Genomic DNA, 16,506 nt, shown 5'->3' on the forward strand with positions numbered 1-16,506 from the left:
TCAGCGGATCTGACCCAGCCATACAGAAAACAGGGCTGAGCAGGAACAGCTGTATATATACAGCGCCTAGCCCTAATACTCCACAATGTAGACAGAGTCTACGTACTGTATCCTTTGGGTTTCCTCCTGCTGCCCATCAGAGCACTTTGCATGTAAAATTAATAGCAGGAGTGAAGTGGTAAAAACTATGCATAGGGAAAGATTTCTGGGTTCTTAGTTATGATGTAGGATGTATTGGCCACATGGCAAGTGGTGTGTATTCACCACAAGCCCATCATACAACCACACACTGCAGAGAAGCTGCTATAGAAGTGACTCAGTGCTTTGCAAATAACCCTCACACGCCCATGCTGGAACACCTCTGATCCCTGTTTACACCCCGGGAAGCAGTGGGTGTAGTCACCCAGAAACTTGGCACTCAGTAATCGAACCCCAGTGACTCAACTCCCAGCCCAGTGCTTTCCAGCCAAGAACCCATCATTACAGTCACGTCAGAGCGCCAAAGCTACACAGCAAAGGTCTGAAAACCAAAAATGGGAAGTTAAGAGGAACAGCAGGGCAGGGACAGCAGCAAGACCCAGAGACCTCTCTGCGAGCATCAGCAGCTGCCCTCTCAAGCCCATCATACTGATTGTAGACCGTGGCTTGTGCTGATCTGTCTTAAGTAGGGTGTGGGGTCCCAGAAGGGGGAAGAGAAAGTGGGGAAGTGAAATGAAGGAGAGATTGAAATGGGAAAGAGGAAGAATGGCTCAGCGGTTAGAGCACTAGATGAGGACTTGGGAGACCCAGCTTCAACTCCCTGCTCTGCCTGGTGACCGTGGTTGAGTCACTTGGCCCTTCTGGGCCTCAGTTTCCCCATCTGTAAAATGGGGACAGTCACACTGCCCTGCCTCACAGGGAACTTGTGAGGAGGAATGTTAAAGATTTTGAGATGCTCGGATACTAGTGTTGGGCGCCAGGTAAGTCCCTAAGAGTAGGGTGACCAAATGTCCCATTTTTATAAGAACAGTCCTGTTTTGGGGGACTTTTTCTTATATAGGCACCTATTACTCTCCCACTCCCCGTTCTGTTTTTTTCACAGTTGCTATCTGGTCATCCTACCTAAAAGAGAGACTGAGGTTCTGTAGTGTAGACAGTCAGAGACTGCAACATCCCAGCCTGAGTGCCCGGCAGACCAGATCCTGCTGTGGGGATGACAAAGTCCCTGGCTACACAATCCTTGGCCCTCAAAGAGGGCCGTGGTGGGGGATACAGTTTAGCACTTGTGTGTTCACAGAGCTAGTACGTAGTCATAACAGACAGCAGGAACCTATTCAATGACTCCCACTTGTCAACCCCAACACACGGAGCAGATGTTATTTAGTGGCCTCACTTTGTTAGACCCTTTTCCAGTTCACTCAGGGCGCCTTGTCCCATGTACTGCAGAGATCTCTCCCCCGCCCCACAGCTCCCCCAATTGCTGTTGTAGCCTTGAAAGACTTGAGATAAATATTCAATCCCACAGGCAAGTCTCCAACCCTCAGAGGCAAAGCATCACACCATGCTGAGGCAGCACTCCCTAGTGGTCACAAGCCACACGGCTAGTCCCTGAAAGTACTTTATTAAATACTTTGCAAAAAACAGAAGCCAAAAGATTGAAAATTAACACCCCCACCCAGCTAAGAACTAAAAACTCCCCCCGCCCCAGGCGTGTCAGTGCAGCCCTGATGTTCTGCCCAGGAACACTCTTCACTCCTCCCCATCCCTGCCAGCGACACGCTAGGCTCCACTGTCCAAAGCCAGGCAATTGCGAAAGGGAGGCTCTTATGTACAGTGGCAGAAAGTAGCTAACTTACTCTCTAGGGCCCATGGCTCGAATGCTGGCTGGGCAGCCTTTTGAGCATTCTGCCCTTTGATGGCCTGGCCTGGTTCTGCAGAGCCACACCAGGATGAAAAAGCTGAAACTTTAAAAAACAAAGTGCTGTGGAGGGACCAGTTACCGTTATGATCAGTTCATAGACTGCAGTGAACTAGTCATAAGCACACACATTCCCCCCAACCCCTCCACCTCCTGCACATAACCTTTCACCAATGCTGCAACCTCCCAGAAACCATTTCTCCTGTGCAGGATTTAAGACAAAGACACATCCCCAAGTGCCACACATGATTTGCCAGGTTGTCTGTCACCGTCTCCATAGTGTAACCAGGCTTGCTAGGTTCCCAGCTCAAGGTGGATTTGTAAACGCTCCATGTATTCACCCCCCCACCCTCAGGGAAGTTTATAAAACAGGGTTTTTACAAAGACAGTTGTGGTTTTTCCTTTACAGCAGAACAGTCTCCCTGTGAGGTAGAGAGTTAATTTCAGGGCTGACAGATCCTAAATTCAAGCCAGTTTGTGTGTCCTAGTTGAGGTAAAATTCAATAGTTTATGATAAGTTTTGTGATTGCCAGAAGGGCGTCAGGATTCCTCATTGCCAGAATCATCCTCATCGCCATAGCAACTGTCTGCCTCCTCCTCCATCTCATCATCCTCGTAGTAGTCGTCGTAGAAAAGGTCTGAGCCTTCATCCGGGGCTGGAGTCTTGGTCTTCACACAGTACTCTGCCAACGTGGTGGGGACCTTCACGCCATCCCGTTCAGCATCCACCTTGGTTCCCAGGACTTGCTTCCTGAAAGGGGCAAGGAACAGATGAGAACAGGGCAGAGACACGGAGCAGTTATTCAATCAAGGTCTGAAGGCCAGGAGAGGTGCCAGTCCTGAACGCTGAAGTCTTCCACAGAGCTGGACATACGTCTCTCGTTCTGGCCTGCCAATGGGCACTGATGCATGCCCACACCTCTAGGGATAAAAAGGCAGGTCTGTCTCCAGGGTCTACTCTGCCACATCCATCTCATGCCTGAGGCCACTGGTCATTCACTATTCTGTGTCAGCAGCTCTTGTCAGGCCTGAAATACTCACTATGCCTAACACAGTATTGTCATAATCTGCATCTAAACTGTGTCTGGTAAGAAGATATCACTGGAAAACGAGCAGCTCACTGATCATTAATATTCTTGCATGATGTATGTTCACAGTTCATACAAAGAATCATGAATATGTGCTAGAATTATGTTTGGCAAGCAATACTAGCAGCTCAATCTGCCTTAGATAAAGGAACGTGTGTTTGTCTGTCTGACCAGCCTGGTTGTCAGGCTGAGACAATAAAGGCACATTTACATAAAAGGTAAAGCCACCAACCTAGGGAGGGCTAAATCTCATATGATAAGTAACTGAATCAATTGATTTATAATACTTGATACATATTTGTATACAATATTACTGCAACGTCTTTTATGAACGCTAATGACACTGGCTATTAAGATCATTGTGACATCTATGAAGCAAAACTATATGAGGAAATATCGATACTCAGTGATATCATGCCTTAAAATCTGACCAAAATGCAGGGAGAAACAGATTCTGCCTTCCTTCACTGCCGACAGGAGGGAAGCCAGCTATCTACCTATCTCTAATGAAATTACGCAAGGTGTGACGAAAAAAATGGAAGCTTAATTTACATACAAATTAGCAGAGGGACGGGAAGTCTGACATGAGGTCATCTTGTGTCTGGGGACCAAGCAGCGAGTTTGGGAAAATGCAAAGAGAGAAGAAGCCATTTTGCCATCCATCACTGGACAGACAAGGGGCCAGCCCAAAGCTCTTGCAAGCTGATAAAGTGGGTCCTTCAACCAACGGGGATGAACTCTCTGGGAACTGAAACTAAGTGAGAAAGCTGCTTAGGCAAAGACCTTCCACCGAGGAAGACAAGGGAAACCAGCACCTGTGGAAGATTCTCCACCTTGAACCAAGACTGATTTGTTAAGTCTCAGTCACTAGAAAGTGTTTTTCTTTTTTATTTGCTTGTAACCATCTCTACCTTCACTTCTTTTACTTGGCTTTATTTAACCCATGTCCTGTTAGTAACGTGGTTTTATTTTAATCTAAACCAACCTAGTGCTGAATTTGAACTGAAGGGATTGTTAATGTGGCAAACTGCCGGGTACTGTCTCTTTGAAAGAGCAAACAAACCTTATTACTTCTGAGCGGTCCAGGAAAGGGTTGGACATTTCAGGGCAGATGGTTTTGGGGGAATTTAGGACTCGGGGTATTTTGGGGTCACTTGCCTAGTAGTAACCAAGGCTGGTGGGGATGAGACTGTGGCTGTGGGGGGTAACAAGCAGGCTGCTGGAGTCAAAGTTGCTGATCAAGGGCTGCTTATCACACAGAGAGTCAGTGCGAGCTTGTACACTGGCTAGGAGCATCCAGACAAGGGGGAGACAGCAGCAGAGCATTTTAAGGCATCGGAGGTTACAGGGCAAGTGGTGACAAACTCTCACTGGTCTGGCCTGCACCTCAGAATGTTCCGATGGCCACCAAAGGGAACAATGTGAGGGACGTCTATCCACCGAGAACAGACTCATTTGATATACGTAAGTGGATGAGGCAGTGTCATTACCAATCTGTACCATGTGATACAAATCCCATAGTGTGAGCTCTTCAGAGCAGGGCCTGTGTGTCTGCACAGAACTCTGATCCACATCTTCATGTAATGCCACAACAAACACAGTCCAGCCCAACCACTAAGCGTGTGACTAAGGTGGAAATCTTTCCGTTACTATTCCAGCCTCAACAACCTCCAGATTTTGAGCCATGATTTGTTGCTTCCCCAGCACCTTTCAGAGGCCAATTCTGTTAAACATTTATGCCTCACAAGGCCCCTCCCATTTTAATCTGAGGTACAGGGAAAGGTAAGAGACTAGCTCCAGGCCCCACACTAAGTCCAAGGGGCAGAGCAGGTCCTAGAACCCAGGTTTGCAGGCAAACACAGCAGAGTTTTCCCCTCTAGAGCTGCACATCACACCCAGCCCAGGCCCTTTGCCATAGAGTAGGATCTGCATTGAGGCCTCTGCATGTTTTGTTCTCTGCAGAAATCCACGTCTTATAGTCCCCAACCTTCCTGGTAGCAGTGAGCTTTCACAATGTTAACCAACTGGGGAGGACAGGACTACAGCAACAGTGGAACTAGAATCCCTCCTGCATTCAGTCACCTCCTAGGCATTCACCCCAAAGTCTATATGGGACCATTTAGATAAACACTCCCAAGCTAGGTAGTCTAAACAAAAAGCTCCTCCCCTCTTGTTTAAATGCAAGTTCTGAGAAGCCAGAGTTCAGCTTGCCATGCACCTGATGATGTCTGTGTACTCCCGATCCTTCCCTTTGGTGTCCTTCCACTTCCTGTACATCACAGAGGCATCCACATTTGCGGGTGAGAAGGTGTTGGGCTCGTTGAGCAGCGAGATCACACTCAGAAGGATAGTCCTGAAAACCAGTTAACGAGCGGTAAGAGCCAAGACAGGCGATCGGCCAACCTGCACCACCCAGATCTGAGAGGGACTGGAAATCACAGCATCTTCTCATGGTGAGGAGTTTAATAGAACCCAGTCAGTTTGCAAGAGCAGCATCCACTTACACTGCATGTCACAACAGTGACCACATCCTAACTCCCACGAGCAGGTCAGACGCCATGACCTTCTTAAGCTGAAGGAGAAACTGAATGCCAACTGGAAGGCAAGCTGGTCTCTGGTGCATGAAAGACCTGAATTCCTTTGCCAGCTTACACTGCCTTTCAACAGTGCTGACATCCAGCCTGTAAGAAACTGATTTGCCTTTGAATTTCAAAAGAAAATAAATCCAGGTATTTCCTGCAACCTCTAGGATTAGAAAGGCTTTTCCCAGCTGTTTCCTTCGGGCATCTCCTCCACCCTCTATATCAGATCCGCTAAGCATCTCGCCTCCAGTGCGTTCCTCCCCTCCCTCCTCGAGGCCTTACCGTACATTCTGGGTAGGGTTCCATCGCTCGGAAGGCAGCTCCCCGCTCTGCGGGTCATCCACCGGAGGGTGGAGAATTGAAATACAGACATCACCAGTCTGAAAGCACACAGAGAGAGAGTCTGATTACACAGGCACTGATGTCCCAACCCCAGGCACTCCAAACCACTCTACAAGGTGGTTGATTTATTGTGCCTGTGCCCTGTTTGCTCGCTCTCCCCCCCCCCCCCTTTTGCTTCCAGGGCAGATCCGAGGAAAATGCCACCAAGTGGCTTACAAGTAACTCGGAACAAACAGCCAATCACTGTCGCCAATGCCCAGAGAAGAGCCAGGATCAGTTTAGCTGTCCTATCTTCAGCCACATCTTGGAGAGCAAGTCCCAGGACAGGACCTCAAGGCTCTCCTGGCCTCTCCTAAGCTAGCAGCTCAGGCAGATTTCAATTAGCCTGAAAGGCCTCACAGAGCAGGGAGTGAAGTGTCTTGCTATGACAGATCCAGCAAAGAACCTTCTCAAGCTGAACTGTACTGAGACGTGCCTGTGGGCTGAGCCACTACAGATATGATGCCCTGGGGAGTCTCTTTAGGGAGAGGTTCACTCCCATCACCACTGCAGTGAAGAGCACTGATCTAAATCACACCCACTACGCACCTGCCAGCCCTTAAGAGTACTAGAGATTGCCATAGTTACTACAGGACAGGTAATGGATGGCAGTCAGTGACTTTGGAATGATGAGTCATTTGCACAAAGCACTGATCTCTGTCCTGGGACACTTGGAGAGAAGCCCTCCCTGCCTGCATGGGCCGTATCCCCCAGTGCTCTGAATGAGGCGCAAGTACACACAGGGCACTGAGTACCCGAAATACTTTCTGCAGCCAGCCACAGCAGGTATCCACTGAGAGTCCTGCAAGCTGCTTGCTCACTCAGTATCTCCCCATGGATCTTACAGGGCATGACCACATTCCAGCCAGGTGCTGTGGGCAAATACAGTAAACACAGAAGACTGCAAGACTGGACAGACAGATTAGTTCTGGAACGGATTCCAAGAAAGGAGATGAACTTTCTGAGCCCAGGACAAGCCTGGGCTGGCTGTTGTGTTTCCAACACAAACTGAAAAAGGTACAAGACACTTCCAGGAGAACCCCACTGTATTTGCTTAAAACCCTCCTCCACTACAGGACACGTCAATACAGGCTGGTGTTCAACACCAAGGTCAACACTTCAGTGTGATCCAGAGGGCTTGGTGCTACTACAGCAATTGACTAGAAACCCAGTCTGTCCCGGACGCAGATGAGAAGACAGTCCGAGTGACGTACCTCATAGATGTTAGGGTGCCACATTTTGGTCAGGAACCTAAAGGCGGGGGGCGAATAGGGATAATCAATAGGAAACCTGAGACGAGCCTGTGAAGAAACAAAGAGTTAATTAGTGGCAGTGGTGGGGTGTCATGGCCATGCTGATGCTTCAGGGCAGGGGGAAGCTGTGGAGCCCCAGGCAAGATTGTATACAAAACCAGATGAGTTGTGCGGGTGTTGTCCCACAAACTTACACAGGATCGTTTTAGGGGTTAAGACAAAGATGCCACATTTATTATTAATTCGTAACTATTAGGAAATACCCTAATGCTTACACACACACACACACACACACACACACACACACACACACACACACACCCAAAATGTTCTGCAGCTGCTGGATAGTTACCAGTCCTGATTGCAGTTTGAGTTCGCAGCTTGGGATCGGAGCTCGTGGCAGCTAACTGGCCAGGAAAGCTGAGCACGAGGAGGAGCCGGGTCTCTGTCGGGCGCGGACCGATGCTCCTTGACGTTGGTAGCAGAACGTTACCCAAAATCTCTCATCTCACCCTTCCCTTTTTATAGGAGTTTAGTTTGGATTCAAAGTTCCTAGGTCTCGCTGTGTCACGCTGCCTCTGGGTTTGCTTGATCACCCGTCAATTGCAGGCGTGACTGTCAGCCTGGGACCTGGCTTTGATCTTCCTTCTGTTGTTTCTTTTTAGGGTGGATGCTTCTTGCTTGTGTTAGGCCTGTTGTTTAGTTCTTCAGCCGTTGGTATTTGAACTTTATCTCATCAGGACGGGCTGGTGCTGGAGGTTGATTCTATCACCCATGCATACCTCATTCACACATTTCAACTAGACTAATAAAATTACAGTATGGCTTGCAAAAATGGGGGCTGCAGCACAAACCTTCTACAAAATGGAGTCAGCATTTTAAAATGGGTTTTGAGTTACAATATTGCACAGAAGTTACAATATTACAATGTAGGCAAAATGAGAAGTTACAATGTTACAATGTAGGCAAAATGGCAAGTGTAATGAAATGGTGAACAGAAGTTACAATGGTACAGTGACTAACTAAAAACAATTTCATTCACATTGGTTCTACACGGGCAATGCAGCTCACATACGCCCCTACTGGCACACTGCACACGGACAGGAGACAGACCCTTTCCCCTGCTCCTCCAACAAGAAGTGACCATCAAGCTTCATCCAGAGGGAGCACCAGTACCACTTCCCATGCAGTAGCTAAGTCCAAAGCTCCCAGCTTCTCTTTACTATGCTGAGTGGTGGAGGACGCGTGGTTGAGTGGTTAGAGCACAGGCACAGAAAATAAGAGTACTATTCACAGTTGAGTCACAGACTGGGACCTGGGGCAAGTCACTAACCCTATGCCTCTTTCCCTACCTGTGAAGTGAGGATGATAGCTTCCCTAGAGACAGGGTGTGTAACTGGAAGGATATGACCACTGCTCATAATAAGCACTTTCAGATCTAGGTAGACAGTGCTATGGAAGGTCAGATATAAACCTGCTCAGAAGGATTTTAGGCACTTTCAACTGTCTCGGGTGTTAACAGCCCCCTGAAATCCCTCCCCTTGGAGAAGTGGAGGTCAGGTCCTGCAGCTCCAGTGGAACAGCTCTGCATTGCTGGATGGAAGCCATGTAATCCCATCCCCTAGGAAGGGGAGTGCCTTGCTATTCAGCAATACTGGCTGATGACAGAGGCATCCCTACAGTGTCAGGCTTCCAGGAAGACATTGACAAGAACACTGGTGGTCTGAGCTTTGGCAAAGATTCAGAGCAGTGGACAGGGAGACCTCCCAGGGTGGATTTATGGCACTTTTTGGAGGGGACTTTCAAGAGATCATGGCAGTCTCACATTCTTATCAAATCTGCTTCCTTGTATTCCCCATCCCATCACCAAGCCTCCCCACTTCAGGAGACCCAGCAGAGTACCAGGTCTCTACCAATTCCCCAGTGCAGACGATTCCCTCCAACGTGTATTGTTTCCTCCCAGGTGAGGGATGAGTCACTGCTCAAGAGGCCAGCCAGGTATGGGAGAAAACAAAACAAAACAAAACTAACCGCAAGACTCTTGTGGCAACAGGAGGTAATACCAAGATGGTACCAGAAAATTACCCTCCGGAGAGTACTCTTGCCATACAGGCATTAGGGCACTGCCTGTGGATCAAATTCTTTTCTCCTCGGATCTATGGAGGGGCATCTTCAGACAGCCAGGCAGCCTGGTAATTAGGTCAGGTTTGCTGGCAGTCACTATGTTTACCGGAGAGACAGAGTGTGGCAAACTTTGTTCCTGTGATATAATAATAGCTCTTAAGGCAAGAACTTCAGGCTTTCTGCCTAACAAGTTCTTCAGGGTAAATTCCTTTAGAGACAGGAAATAGAGCCTCTCCCCTGTATCTAGAAAGATGGACTCCACCATCCTAGATCAAGGCTACCTCTCAAACACCTTGTTGAAGTTTGGATGAGAATTTGCAGCTCTGGGTCTTCCTGTTTCACACTCTGAAGTGAAACCAGATCAGCACTCGAGACAAACAAAGAAGAGGTCAGCAGAGCCAGCATAACAAAAACAAGCAGGGCTTTTTCTTAGTTGACAGGAATACAGCAGTCTGGGTTTAATAAGTTGTTTTGTTTCCAAAGATAAATTCAGTTTGGGGCCTGGACACAGATCTAGTCAGGACTGGATTACATTTAAAGGAACACCATAGCCCAGGGGTCGGTAACCTTTCAGCAGTGGTGTGCTGAGTCTTCATTTATTCACTCTAATTTAAGGTTTCGCGTGCCACTAAAACATTCTAATATTTTTAGAAGGTCTCTTTCTATAAGTCTATAATATATAACTGAACTATTGTTGTATGTAAAGTAAACAAGGTTTTTAAAATGTTTTAAGAAGCTTCATTTAATGCAGAGCCCCCCAGACCGGTGGCCAGGACCCTGGCAGTGAGAGGCCATGTCTACATCTAAAATTTTGCAGCGCTGGTTGTTACAGCTGTATTAGTACAGCTGTATAGGGCCAGCGCTGCAGAGTGGCCACACTTACAGCAACCAGCGCTGCAAGTGGTGTTAGATGTGGCCACACTGCAGCGCTGTTGGGCGGCTTCAAGGGGGGTTCCGGGACCGAGAGAGCAAACCGGGAAAGGAAACCAGCTTCGCCGCGGTTTGCTCTCTCGGTCCCGGAGCCAGCCAGCAAACCGCGGGGAAGGAGACCTGCTTGCTCGGGGTTCCGGGACCGAGAGAGCAAACCGGGAACGCCGCGGTTTGCTCTCTCGGTCCCGGAACCCCGAGCAAGCAGGTCTCCTTCCCCGCGGTTTGCTGGCTGGCTCCGGGACCGAGAGAGCAAACCGCGGCGTTCCCGGTTTGCTCTCTCGGTCCCGGAACCCCGAGCAAGCAGGTCTCCTTCCCCGCGGTTTGCTGGCTGGCTCCGGGACCGAGAGAGCAAACCGCGGCGTTCCCGGTTTGCTCTCTCGGTCCCGGAACCCCGAGCAAGCAGGTCTCCTTCCCCGCGGTTTGCTGGCTGGCTCCGGGACCGAGAGAGCAAACCGCGGCGAAGCTGGTTTCCTTTCCCGGTTTGCTCTCTCGGTCCCGGAACCCCGAGCAAGCAGGTCTCCTTCCCCGCGGTTTGCTGGCTGGCTCCGGGACCGAGAGAGCAAACCGGGAAAGGAAACCAGCTTGATTACCAGAGGCTTCCTCCTTCCACGGAGGTCAAGAAAAGCGCTGGTAACTGTCTACATTGGATTACCAGCGCTGGATCACCAGCGCTGGATCCTCTACACCCGAGACAAAACGGGAGTACGGCCAGCGCTGCAAACAGGGAGTTGCAGCGCTGGTGGTGCCCTGCAGATGTGTACACCTTCAAAGTTGCAGCGCTGTAACTCCCTCACCAGCGCTGCAACTTTCTGATGTAGACAAGCCCAGAGTGCCACTGAAAATTAGCTCAGGTGCTGCCTTTGACACAGATGCCATAGGTTGCCTACCCCTATCATAAACCTAGACTCTGTCTAAAACTTTCAACCGCTATAGCTACAAGAGTTTTGTTTACCCTTTACAGAACTTCAAGAAACATTCCTCAATCAAGCACTTTGCTCTTCTAGAGCAATTTCACGTCAGGACCTTAAAAGCTCTTTACGAAGATTAAGCCTCATGTCAGGCAGGTAAGTTTCACCATTTTACAGATGGAACAATCAAGGCACTGACAGGTTAAATAACTTGCCAAGTTAGTGGGCTGTGACAGAGTCAGGCATATAACTGAGAAATCCTGATCCCAGTCATGGTCTCCAGCCACATTCCTTCCCAAATACCAGTAACAGCATAAAGGAAAGAGCTGACAGTGTTATGTAGTGGTGGTGAGTTTTGTTGAAAAGGATCAGCAGTTTATTCAGCAGCAGCCTTGGAGGATCAATGCAGAAGCCAAGGAGCTAGACAGGTTAGGAGCTGCCATGAAATAAGATCTTAGCCTGATCCAATCCCATGAATATTGGCCCATCCTGGGACAGACATGCTGGTCCTGTAGCGCTGCAGTGTCGGTCCCAGGATATTAGAGAGACCAGGTGATATCTTTTATTGGACCAACTTCTGTTGTAAGAGAGAGAGGAGCTTCAACAGAGCTTTGCTTCAGGTCTGGGAAACTTGCGCAGACTGTCCCAGCTAAATAAAAGATGGAACAGATAGTTTGGCCTAAGTTAACACATTCCAAGGGACCACTCAAAGCGAAGTGGCCCATTAACATTCCTCTAAGAGGGAGAAAGGAAGGGGGAAAGCAGCTGGGGGGGAGGCTGTGGGCTTTGTTAGTGGGTACAGATTGTTATTCCATGTTCCTTGCACTTCCATCTCCCCCTGCCCCCATTCCCCAAAAAGGGAACTGCAGAGAGACAGTCGATATGTGAAACACAATGCTGGTCTCAGACATGCTTTCCACCTGAGCACACTCAGCTCAATCTCCCAGGACATTCTGAAATGAAGGCTCCTGCTCCCAGTCCAATTTATTAACATGAAACAAAGAAAACAGCCTTACTCCCACTGTGATAGTGCTCAGACAAAAATAGCTCAAAGCACTGAAGCCAAGTGAGCAGCCAGAGCATGTCTGCACAAAACCACCACCTAACACCGAAGCTGGTTTTGAGACTCAGAAATCTGTTCGGTCTATTGGTCAAAGCTGCAGTTAGAAGAGCTGAGGTTAAGCATTAACTGTCAGACTTCCTATGTGACTTTAAGCACCTTGCTCAACTTCTGTGCCTCAGTCCTCTGATCTGCAGAATGGGAATAGTACCTTCCTCCAGTCTGGCTTAGCTGTCGGTACGCAACTTGCAGATCTTCAGTTCTTGTGGGGAATTGGAGCTTTGTGATTAATGCAAGTTGATTTAATTCCTAAGAATAGCTGGTCCCCGTTGAGAAAGACCAAGCAAAAACTGGCAGGGGTGCATACTTTAGATGCTAAAAATTAACCTCTATGAATTTGGCACATCAGTCCAGCTCTCTAGCAAACTGAGCCATCATAATGGGGTCCTCTTGCAGGCAGTAGCAACAGGGAAGCCAAGGATTAAAGTGGGCCATGGAGACAGACTTTCACTCAGCCTTCTGAGTCACAGATGAAATCGCATGCTGGGTGGTGTGTGGGAAGCCAGCAACATCCCTGCCAAGTGCTGTACCCTTTCCTGTAGAGCCAGGACTCCAGTCTGCAGGCACACAGACTTTCCATGTACATTAGACCATAGACAAAGATGCGCCACTTCAGTGATGTCACTGTGTAGCCTAGGGGTGATGCACCATCCCTGTGGGGATTTCCAGAGACAGGTAGAGGAGTGCCAGCAGTAGGCTGCACATAGCAACTGACCATTCAGCTCGCAGAAAGGACAGCACAACCACTGACAGATGAAATGGCAAGATTAAGGTTTAAAATGTGTTGTAACTTTCTGAAGTGCTTTACAGCAGAGTCACTGGGACCCTGTACGTGGGAGTTGAAAGGTAAAGCCTGTTCAGGAACGGTGCCAACTAAAAATGCTTCTGGCTCAGTAAAATAATCCTGCTTCACTGGACAGCATATTCTCACCTCACCTCTGTGGTCCCAGACCCACCATCCCGACACAGGCCTCATTCAGGAAGGTAATCACAGACAAGGTTTAGGACACTTTTGTAATTACAACCTGAACAACACAGGATGCTGCCTTACTGAGCTATTGGGAAACAGACATTAATAGATTAGTGTAAAATGCGGAGACATCTGCTTTGTCACACTGGATTCAGACAGCCTTCGCTGTCCCACCCTTCCCCAAATGGGCCTGAATTTGATCCACAGTTGAAATGGCTTCCTCCTCCACTCCCCATCACTTTTCCCTGCTAAACTCAATCCTCAGCTACAAGTTAGGTCTTGGGTCAAAGAACTCTGCACAACTGTGAGAAGGAAGGGGGATTATTACTGGGTCTACTGTCTCTTTAAATATGTTACCATCTTGCCTTCAATCAGTCCTTTGTTTGACTATCCTGTTCTCCGGGACACAGAAAGAGGGGTGAAAATAAGGAGTTGGGACTTAGAAACAAGATTTTTTGCATAGCTTCATATTGTTCAGGTTCCCCCCTCCCCACATGGACAAGGCCATGCAGTGAGCTCTGATCAGAAACAGCAGAAGTTCTCGGAATAATCCCCTTTGTTGTGCTAGCGAGGATCAGAACAAAACCTTCCAGAGGCAGAGAGTTCCCAAGAAGGGAATCCTTGAAAACAACAGTGCTTTGCTCTGAACTGTGCATGCTGACATTAACACAAGTTCGAGGAGAAGTCCGCCCCCGCCGGGAGCCCTGTCTATTGTCCATGGATCAATGTATTGGCTAAGAAGACAGGTCTAAAGGGGAAGGCACGAGCTGTTGAGGGGGTATGTGTTAAGAATTCAAGGATTCCAAGGGGAGCCATCAGAGCCTCACAGAGAGCCTAGTTAGACACAGACAAGTCCCAGCCCAGCCTGAAAGATGGGGTCAGGCAGCAGACTTGTCTACAGTTTAGATGGCAAACTGGGTATTGCAGGCGGCAGATCTGCCTGCCTAGGCACAGGGAAGAGGCATCTCTCAGGCTGTTGGGCCCAGCTGACTCACTCCCTGGGCTCATTTCCACTCAGTCATCCCCAGGGTTGAGAAGAAGGGGAAGGAAGGAGACTGAGCAACTTCCCGGATTGCACAGACTCAATATTGACATACACACCTCCTCTATGTGTCACCCAACATACACACATAGACACCCCCCACCATATCTCCAGGGGCCTTCGTTAAAACAATACCCCCACCCACTTCCCCAGAAGGACCTACACTCTATCACTAAGGAACAGCTCACTAGGCCTGAACTACTCTACGCAGGGCCTGAGTCCTTTGTCTCCATCTTGGAGTTGGGTATGAGGGGCTGTGACAACGCTAAGAGACCCTCATCCCCCCGCCCCGCACAGGACAGCAGCAGCCCTCCAAATGCCAGGCAGAGGGGAAGCAGCTCCTAAAGGATACAAAAAGGGTTTCCTCTAACGGCCTCTCCTCTACCCATGGACCAGGTCCCCAAAACTACTGGGAATTAAGCCCCCTCCCAGGGGAGAAATTACCAGGAAAAGCAATCCCCACTCAAACTGGATCCCTCAACCCCCTCCAGCTCCCAGGGCAAGTCCCTCGCCTTGAAGGGAGAGCTCCCCTACGAACAGCCACCTCAATACCCCACCCAAAGGAAGCTGACACACCCTGCCTCCAGCATCGCTCTCATTAGAAAGGCCCCTCAAGCTTCTCTGACATCCTTTGATGTCACTCCGCTAAGGGGCAGAGAACAGGAACCCTCCTAGCCACTGCTCACCGGGGCTATTCTCCGCAGCCCCCTCCAGCCCCACGGGACCTGTCCCAAACCCCACAGGATGACCCCCCGCCCAGATCCTCCTGGGCAATGCTCCCTCAACACGGGACACCCCCGCAGGCCAGGCCCCTCGCCATGGGATCCCGAATCCCCACAGGTCGAACTCCCCACTCTCTCTGGGCAAGGTCCCCCATCCCCACGCCCCCCCCCACAGAACAAACCCCTCACCACGGGCCCCACCCCACGGGTCCCCGAATCCCCACAGGACGACTCCTCTAGCCTCCCCCAATCCCTCTGGGCAAGGTCCCCCAGACCCTCCCCAATCCCCACAGCCCCCCCAGGCCAAGCCCCTCTCTACGAGACCCCCCCACGGGACCCCGAATCCCCACAGGAGGCCCCCCAATCCCTCTGGGCAAGGTCCCGCAGGCCTCCCCATCCCCACGGGACCCCCCCAGACCAAGCCCCTCACCACGGGACACATCCCCCCCAACGAGCCCCCAAATCCCCACAGGACGCCCCCCCAATCCCTCTGGGCAAGGTCCCCCAGGCCTCCCCATCCCCACGGGACCCCCCCCAGACCAAGCCCCTCACCACGGGACACATCCCCCCCAACGGGCCCCCAAATCCCCACAGGACGCCCCCTCCAGCCCCCCCAATCCCTCTGGGCCAGGTCCCTCAGCCCCCCCGGCCAAGCCCCTGGCCAGGGACCCCCCTCACCTTGAAGTAGCCGCCCTCGTAGTGGGTGTTGGGGGGCCCGAAGATCGCCACCTCCCAGTTGTACAGGTCGCCCTCGTCCACCAGCGTGACCCGGAACCCCTCCACGGGCTCCTCCTGCAGCCCCTTCAGCTCCAGCAGCAGCGCCTTCTGCGAGCTGGGCACCAGCGGCCGGGCCATGCCGACACCCGAGGTAGGCCGCGGAGAAGCCGGGGACTCGCCTGAGCGCGGCAGCCGGGCGAGCGGGATGGCGCCTGACGAACCGCTTCCTCCGGCTGCGGCCGAACGGAGCCTCTCGCGCGCGCGGGGCACGACGGGACCTGTAGTTCTCTGAGTGGGGTGGGGGGAGCGACCCCGCCCACCGCGCTCGCGCCAACCTATGGGAGGCTCAGGCCCTGGGCGTGGGGGCGGGGCCAGACGCTGAGGGACTCCAGCTCCCAGCAGCTTTTGCGAGGGAGGCGGGGATTTGTGACTTCACGGAGGGTGGGGGTAGAGGAGGGGATACCGCCCCCTAGCGGAGGCGGGGAGAGGAGAGAGGAAGGGGGGGTAGTGGGGGGTTTGGGCCCGGGAGGGGGGCAAGGCTGGGGAATTAGAGCAAGAACAGGATGGGGGCGGGGAGGAAGAAGGGGACAGGAGCAGGGGGACTGCGGGGATTTAGAGGGTCAGGCTCTGAGATGGGAGTGGGGTGGGGTTCTGTTCCAACCGGAAAGTAGGGTACAGCTGAGGCGTAAACAGGAAACACTGAAGCAGCTGGCATTGCTGAGAATGCAACAGTGCTGAGCAGCTTGGCAAAACACATTAGCACTGCACGTGT

The 16,506-nt window shown here is 50.9% G+C and overlaps 1 protein-coding gene across 1 annotated transcript; it reads right to left on the reverse strand.

Annotated features, from left to right (window-relative positions):
• Window positions 1-1,559: 1,559 nt before the first annotated feature.
• On the reverse strand, window positions 1,560-15,995 carry CDC34 (cell division cycle 34). The gene is made up of 5 exons (XM_030540110.1): window positions 15,696-15,995; window positions 7,163-7,249; window positions 5,850-5,947; window positions 5,204-5,338; window positions 1,560-2,648 (listed from the first exon to the last, which is right to left on the reverse strand). Exons 1-5 carry the CDS (start codon window positions 15,870-15,872, stop codon window positions 2,438-2,440), a joined length of 708 nt encoding a protein of 235 aa, XP_030395970.1. The 5' UTR covers window positions 15,873-15,995; the 3' UTR covers window positions 1,560-2,437.
• Window positions 15,996-16,506: the final 511 nt, after the last annotated feature.

Source organism: Gopherus evgoodei, chromosome 22, assembly GCF_007399415.2.
Source record: "Gopherus evgoodei ecotype Sinaloan lineage chromosome 22, rGopEvg1_v1.p, whole genome shotgun sequence".
Taxonomy (NCBI): Eukaryota; Metazoa; Chordata; order Testudines; family Testudinidae; genus Gopherus; species Gopherus evgoodei.

What these genes read in the sequence shown, in the direction of transcription:
- CDC34 (XM_030540110.1), bottom strand. Translation starts at nt 15,872, where the DNA reads ATGGCCCGGCCGCTGGTGCCCAGCTCGCAGAAGGCGCTGCTGCTGGAG. An exon ending in ACGAGGGCGGCTACTTCAAG is followed by an intron (nt 7,250 to 15,695) that starts GTGAGGGGGGTC and finishes GTTTCTTCACAG; the next exon opens with GCTCGTCTCAGGTTTCCTAT. An exon ending in AACCCTACCCAGAATGTACG is followed by an intron (nt 5,339 to 5,849) that starts GTAAGGCCTCGA and finishes ACTGGTTTTCAG; the next exon opens with GACTATCCTTCTGAGTGTGA.